Source organism: Athene cunicularia (assembly GCF_003259725.1).
Source record: "Athene cunicularia isolate RWA chromosome Z unlocalized genomic scaffold, athCun1 chrZ_part3, whole genome shotgun sequence".
Taxonomy (NCBI): domain Eukaryota; kingdom Metazoa; phylum Chordata; class Aves; order Strigiformes; family Strigidae; genus Athene; species Athene cunicularia.
The window spans coordinates 590,299-597,893 of record NW_020799144.1 but is presented as its reverse complement, the minus strand read 5'-3'; the positions used below and the strand labels follow the sequence as shown (position 1 = coordinate 597,893).

The 7,595-nt window shown below is 38.1% G+C and overlaps 1 protein-coding gene and 1 long non-coding RNA gene across 6 annotated transcripts in view; one reads left to right on the top strand and one right to left on the bottom strand.

Moving 5' to 3' along the window:
- The window catches only part of FAM169A (family with sequence similarity 169 member A), a 27,303-nt gene that overhangs the window by 4,061 nt on the left and 15,647 nt on the right, over nucleotides 1–7,595 (top strand). For 3 of the 5 annotated variants that reach the window (XM_026866475.1, XM_026866474.1, XM_026866472.1), the window contains 2 exons: nucleotides 5,020–5,157; nucleotides 6,526–6,625. In XM_026866475.1, coding sequence (XP_026722276.1) covers nucleotides 5,023–5,157; nucleotides 6,526–6,625 — 235 coding nt within the window. In that variant the 5' untranslated portion in view covers nucleotides 5,020–5,022. Of the gene's footprint in view, nucleotides 1–66; nucleotides 88–3,982; nucleotides 4,915–5,019; nucleotides 5,158–6,525; nucleotides 6,626–7,595 lie in introns of those variants that run through there. The other 2 variants (XM_026866477.1, XM_026866473.1) reach the window with 2 other exon arrangements.
- The window catches only part of LOC113490191, a 16,416-nt gene continuing 8,844 nt past the window's right edge, over nucleotides 24–7,595 (bottom strand). The window contains exon 3 of the long non-coding RNA XR_003400173.1: nucleotides 24–36. This is a non-coding gene — a long non-coding RNA (uncharacterized LOC113490191). The remainder of the gene's footprint in view (nucleotides 37–7,595) is intronic.

Genomic DNA, 7,595 nt, shown 5'->3' with positions numbered 1-7,595 from the left:
TTTTTTTTTTTTTTTTTTTTTTTTTTTTTCTTCCCACTTCTGTGTAGTTTAACAGCTTTCACCAAAACGGCAATTGGACATTGCAAGGTGGGAGACTAACATAGCAAACCAGAAATTATATTCCGGCTGCTTTGACTGAGAAGGTTCCTGGTTTGGTGCATCAGATCTGTTTCTGGAGCATGTCTTGGACTTATGTTGGACTTATGCACTCCTGGCTTTTTCTCTGGAACATCAGCATCTAGTGTATATATGAAGATAATAGAATTAGTTATTTATGTCTCTTCATGATGCTGCCCCAGATGTCTTATAGCTACTCTGGGATATCATGGTAGGGTTGTATTGTTAAGATTGAACTTGGTTCAAGGTGTGTGGTGATTCATAAGACAGGCATGGCAGTCCTTGAGGAGTTTGTGATCCAGTACTTCGGCACTTGTTTAAAGTTCAGGTCAGGCACTACTGTGGTTTACTTTTTCTTGGAGTAGATCAGTACTTCATCACAGAACTGGACCTGATATGTGTCCTATGGGCTGGGGCTGGATTAGTTGACCTGGTTTAGCAGAAGAGTTCTGCAGGTCATAACTTGAGCACCCCTGTGTCTGTTCTCTAAACTTCAGATTTTAATGAACACCCACACTCCCCTACTCTGCATGAAAATTAAATTATAATTGTTTGTTAAACACAAATTTAAACCTGAAGATTGTGCACCTGCTTATGTAGCTGTTGAATTAGTTTTGCACATATTTTTGTAGTAGGCATGTTTATCTGTCCAGTCCTTGGTGGATTGTTTGTGGTTTTTTGGGGGGTTTTTGTTTTTGTTACTTAATTGCACAGCAAATTTTGCCTTTAAATTGTGCTATGTAAGCACTTGTCTACTTCCACTACTTGTGAAGTTTTGGTACAATTTTGTGTTCTAGTATCTCATGATCTCTGTAAAGTATTTGTCAAACTGGTCTCTGAGGTAACATTCGCATCCTCTAGATGAGGAGTTCAGGCAGATCAAGTAACATGTCAGTGCTAGAGCTGGAAATTTATCCTGATTCTTCTAAATCCTTGGCTGGCAGCCTAACCACTTAGACTTCAGTTCCCCTAAGATAAAGGCACCCAAAACCAGTTTTTAAGCTGTATTTAGGCCCTCTGACATGCTAAGAAACAATATAGCTTTTGACTTATCTTTCTGCTATTTTGTGACACTCAGTATTGAATGTGTGTAAGGGGATGAACAGATCTCTCAATTCCTGCTGGAATCCATGTGTGTGAGCTGGAAGCTGCATATACTGTGCATCTATCTCTCCTTCATGCACTTCTAAGATAAACTAGGGGTTGCACTATAATTTATAACTAAACAACTTGCGTTGTTGCCCATTTTAAGGTTTGTTTTTTTTTTTTTTAACCTTAATGCTTATAGTAATAAAGATTTTATGAGATTTTATGAATAAGGAACTGCCCCAGTTGCACAGGAATGTGTTCACTCATCCACTTAAATGTGGTTTTTGTTGGTGTTCCTTGAATTGATCTCTGTTACCCTCTGGTGCTGCAGCTGTTCCTAAGAAAGGATGTGCCTTTTCATGCATAGTAACTTGCGTAATGTTGACAAGGAGGAAAGTCAGATGATTCCACATTAAAGCAAATGTGAATGTATTATGTACAATCTTTAATACTATTATGTAAAATGATGTGGTTATGAGGAGTGTAAGATTTATTTTCTTGAAACATGAAAAGTATAATTTGCCTCAACTGAAAAATAAATTGTATACCCTCCCAAACATACACTTCTGACACACCTTTTGTACAAATAGTCGTGATGAGTTTGGTTGCTTAAGGCTACATCATGTGTGCTTGGTCAACCTGATAGTTTGCTAACTAATGGGAGTGGTATCCCATGAGCAGAGCACAGTTCCACAATGTGTGACAAGGATTTGACCTGACAGTTTTACAGTCATGCAACACATAGAGGCTTAGAGCAACAAAAAGGGGCATGAGAGACTGTGCTAGAGACCTGTTCTGTTCCTGCTGCCTCTTTGGAGAAAAATGTGTAATGCTTTTGTCAAGTAAAATTAAAAAGCTATTTTCCCCTTCCCTTTTTCTCTCTCCAGCATTACCTGAGATTGGTTAGATGTGGAGCCATCTGTACTTTAAGATACTGACAAACCAGTTATGGTTTTGTGAGGGAAATGTATTAATGTATTGCTATTGGAAATCATTTGGTGTGTCTTTGGTAGGTTATTTTGCCTTTCAAAATGAAGATGTTTGCAATTTGAACTGTTGAACTATTTCCTTATGCTGTGCTGTAGATTGGCATGCAACATTCTTCTTTTGTTACCTGTTCAATGCTTTTAATGTAACTTTAACTTTCAGTGTATAGTTACTGATTTCTTCAGGGATCTAGTGAATTTATGTTGTGAAATATTTCTGATCTCATCAACATGGAGACATTACCTCAATGTTTAAGGTAATCACTTTAAGGTTATCACTTTACATGTCTAATTTACTGCATTGTACAAATAATATACGGTTATTTAACAGGGATGCTGAGTAGGTTTTCTTTGGTTCAGTCTTGAAGATTGCTCTGTATTGAGTTTTTCTGCATAACCCATTCTCTGTAAATGATATAAGATGAAAAGTCAAAAGTGACTAATATGAGTGGATAAAAATCAAACTGTTACAATATCAAGTGACCCAAACAACTAAACAGAAAGGAATGGTTTTGAGGGTAGTTCAGTGAATTTATTAATCAGCAGAAAAGACTTTTTTTGCCTTTTTTTGTTTATAAGCAAAGATATGTTTGTTGCTTTTATTCTCATAGTGGTGTAGTTGTTGGAACTCAGATATCTACTGAATTTCTTATTGCATGTTCTCTGCTTTGATCTTGTGTTATTTTATTCTTAAAAAATGCCAGGAATTATTACCTAAAGGCTTTCAGTTGTAGCTTGTGGCTTGCTTGTCTGTTTGTCATGTAGTAACAAAAGCTCAGCTCAATTTATCTGTTATTCTCAGAGTTATCCAAGCACTTAGGTATTTATTTAATAGTGGAGGGGGGGGTGTTTCCCTTTTCTACCAGCATGCAGAGGATGACATTTAGTGTTTTTCACATGTCTGTATTCCCTTAAAGCAGAATTTACCTGTCCTGTTGCAGGTAACTAGGTGATAAAGCCTCATCCTCCTATAGAAGCAGTGACGCATAATCTCACACTTCACCTCTCTTTCTGTTCCTCTTGCAATGTACTTATATCAAGCTAGTCTATTTGTGTACTACAGTATTGCTGGTGTGTTTCAGAACTGTAATACAGGTGGGTAAACCATATCTGCTAGAGGTGAGGAGGGCAACAGTGGTTAATTTCTAACCTGACAGGAGGTCTTCTGGCTGCTGTGCATTGCTGCTGCAGTCAAAGACACACACCTCATCTTTGGCTCTTGAAATCCCTCCTTTTGCAAACAGGAGGAACAAATTGAGTTGGCTGGTGTCAGGTGCCTCTTTTGTCCCTCTGTCCTGTTAGCAAGGGCAGCTGGAAGATGGACAGAAACAGGTGGAGAATTAAGACATGCATCTAAGCATCTGAAAGGGACAGTGAGCAATAGGAGGAATGTGGGAGACTGGAAGAGAAGGCAAAAGAATATCCAAATAACAGAGAAGGGAAAGGAATGAGCTGAATTCGAACAGAAATGGCTGTGGGGAATGCATGTATGTATTTAAGCAGTAGCATTCATGGAAGACATTAGTGTTTTCATCAGCAAAAGCAATAAAGCTAGCAGTTTTAAATGCTGATGAATTCCTGTCCAAGTTTTTCATTTTTAACAGAGAAAAAAAAATCTCTTTTGTAGAAGAGACAGTGTCATCTATTCAAGCAACTTAATAGCAGTATATTCTTGCTGTTAAAAAGCTTTTAAAATGCAGAGTTTTTGATTGCTGCTGGGTGAGTTGAAATAAAAATTTATTTTGCTTTGGATTTACCTGTGTCACTAGAACACTGACTGGTGGATTAAAGGGAAGGGGCTGGAGATAAAGGAAAAAATTGGAGACTAGGATTTAAAATTTTTTTTTAAGAAAGACTCCATGCAGGAAATGTAAACCCACTGTGAAGAGCATTGTGGTTTTGAGAGCTGGGTGATGAGTTCCTGCAACTTGAATGACACATCAAGAGATCTTGTGTTCCTCCAGAACAGGTTCTCAAGAGCTTGCGGTAGCTCATGCTTATGAAATTTTGGGCTGTAGCTTGAAAGGAGCTGAGAGGTCTGTTTGTGTGTATAGTTCTATAGAACTGGAAGAGCCTTAGCTAAAGAGCACACTGTAGATTTCAGGAGCTCTTTTTCATCTTAATTTGACACTGTTTTGACAAGTAACATTTGAATCTAAGAGCTTTCAAGGAGCTATTGCCACTGTGGTTGGTCTTCAGTGCTCTAGTTTTTGTTTTCTCACCTTCAAGTGTCTCTAGTCTTTTGTGGGCTCTTGAGTTTTTGGAAATAACCAGCTGGTAGTCACACTAACTGGCCAGTTGTTGAGAGAAGTTCTGAACAATGCTTTGGCTTCTTCAGAGATGGATTTAAATACAAAATCTTCAAAATAAATGCTCTTTATTGTTGTTATCCTTTGGGCTGTTTACTTTTTGTTTGACTGGACACTTACTGCTTAATCTGTGGCCTCAAAAATATCAGGGACATTAACTGAGCCTGCCACCTCAAGGCAGCATGTGGCCTATTGTACATGTGCTGCAAACAAGGGGTTTGTATGTTGGAAATCTGCCACGTTTGGGTCTAGAGGGATCTGTGGGCTAAGCCTATCCTTTTCTGCTTACAAACACAGTCTAGGGTCATGTACTATTTTAGAGACTGGGTGTTAATAGGCACCATCCTAATGAAATGTCTGGAGCATTTCTCCTATGTGGCTTGGATATAGAGGACACCAGAGAGTAGCAGAAAGTGGGTGCTCATTAGTCTTAGTTACATGTTTTGTAGGAATATATGATAAACTGTGCATCATATCTCTCAAACTACTCATAGTAATAATGTTGCTTATTTCTTAAGAGGATGTCGTTCCCTGTGGATATATTGAACACCTTCAGTCATGAGGACTTGGAGAGCTCAGCAGAGGGCTACTTGTCTGACCTTCGGCATCAGGATCCAAACCATTGTGAATTCCTGTCTCTGCCAGGCCATGGCAAAGTAAGAACCAGCAAATACTTTAGTCCTAGTTTTCTTGATATACATGTAGATTTAAAAGATTTACAGTATCCAGTCCATAACTATTGAATTACATAATTATTTTAGCAAAGCTTTTGTTTTTTTCCAAATTACTGTTTGTGTTAAGCTCTACTTTTTTCATTCTGTAATAGGGTTTAAATCTGGGCATCAGTGATTATGATGCTTCTAGGCAATGGATCTCTATGCATTAAGCTATTTTAAAAAAAAACCCTTAAAATTTCAACTGATGAGTCAAACTATTCCCTAAAAAGCACTAACTCACGCAGTCACAAAAATCTGTCATTATAACTAGGGGGGTCATGTTTTACTGAAGCTCACTGGCTCTCTTTGTATATGTTAAGCATCCTTCATGGTTGGGTTCAATTCTTGATAAGCATATTTCAATAATTTTAGAAGTAATTCTTGCATGATAAATTGATCAATATTGGTTGCATCTAGGTAAACATTTCTATTATAACTAGTACTAATAAAAGCAGTGGGGTATAGCTTTAATGAAAAGTTAGTTACCTGAGAGGACTCTCTGTGAACAAAAGGTCAGTGCTGCAGATTTCTTGGCAGAAGCAGAGTATTGAGTGCTTTCCTGCATTTCTGCAGGTGCTGTATGCCTAAATATTTGTTTGTATTAACATCCTCATTTGTGGCATAGCATATCATAATCTTCTCAAATTTGGTAAGCAAGTCTATTTACCATACCATTACTGTCTGTCTAGTTTTTATGCATTAAGTATTGAAAATGTGAATTTAAAGATCAAAATGCATTTCCACAAAGGTAGTCACTTCCTGAAAGGTAGGTTGATTTGACCCTTCTTATGTTGTTCCTGAAGGGAAATCAAGCAGGCAACTTTGGAATTTCTAAAATGTGTGTGATTTAAGGGAAGAAAATCCTTTTGAATCCAGCCTTTCCACTGTAGCACAGTAGGGCTCATGTTAACAAACAGTAGTTTTGCTGGGCAGGTTTTTTTGTGCTTGACTGCCTGCCTCATTCTTCTGTTGTCTTTGACAGCTTGCATAGGTGGGAAAGTTGAAGACACTGCTGGCTCTTTGCACAATTTACTTCAGTTGTGCACATAAATGTAAACTGCTGACGTTAGAGAGCTGTAACAGTATAAATTACTGTACCTAAATCTGCCAGAGCATGATGGTTAGAGCTCTTATGTTGTCTGTCTTTAGGAAGAAATGCCTAAAGTAAGGCCCAGAGTCTAATGCTTGTCCTTTACAGTTAAGTACTCTGTTTTCAACATTCATGTTGCTTACCCTGCTAAACGTTCTTTGTATTCTTTACTAATGTTGTTTTAGTAAGAGTCTAAGTATTGTACATTCTCATTTCAGGTTACCATTAAATTGGGAACTGTAGGCTTCGTTCCTCTTTATGGTGAAGAGCAGACGCACAAAGTTCTCGGTTTGTTTGCACCAAGGGACTCACTCACAGGTTTCACTTTAAGATTTTATTCTCTGTGTTGCTGTATCTTTCCCTGTGACAAATGCATGTAACCAGACCTGTGCTCATTCCATGCTAGTGTAGCTCATAACTTGGACAATTTTGCATTTGTTCTTCACTTTGTTCTTGTTCCCATACTATTTTTGTTGTGGATTTGTATACAAGTGGTAAAACCGTGCACATTAATCAGAGTAGAACTGGACCCACTGAATTCAGAAAATATGTAGCAGAATAACATGGTGCTTATCTAAATCCAAGTACAACATGTATCTCTTGACCTCTTCATGTACACCTCAACTCTCCAAAATGAATTTATTGAGCTTTCCTAGAATCCATTAATTTGCTCATGAATTTAGATACTCTTTATTAGCAGTGATTGATCAGCATCAAGTGTAAATTTGTCTTTAGCTTTAGGTACTAACATAGCTTTGGCTAAGATGACATCTCACAGTTTGTATGGGAGTTTTCTCCCTTTCTCCCTTCCCTTCCATCCCTCCATGTTTCCTTCTCTTTCCATTTAATGCCATGTATATGATTGCTAAGTTTGCACAAATGCCCATAGATCAGACTCTTCCTGACTGCTAATCACATGGCCATCAGCCTTTTTACATTCATCTGAGTCCCTGACACTTGCACAGTTTCAATATCAATATCCATTAACAACCCAAAACTAAAGTACATGTATGATGTGACTCTTCTTGGCAGGCCCATTTTATTAGGGGAAGGAGGTGCTAGAGCTCAATGATGAAGGATAGTGCTTGTGTCTGAAGAACAGTTTCTATGTGTCATACTGTCCAAAATCTGCACTTGGTTTTATTCTTCTCAATTTTCAAACAAGTTTTTGACTAGGGAGCACTTCATATGGGGTGGTGTTTAGCACATTTGTTGTGCTGTGGTAGTTTGACCTTGGCTAAATGCCAGGTACCCACCAAGTTGCTCTATTGCCCTCCCCCCCCCCCCC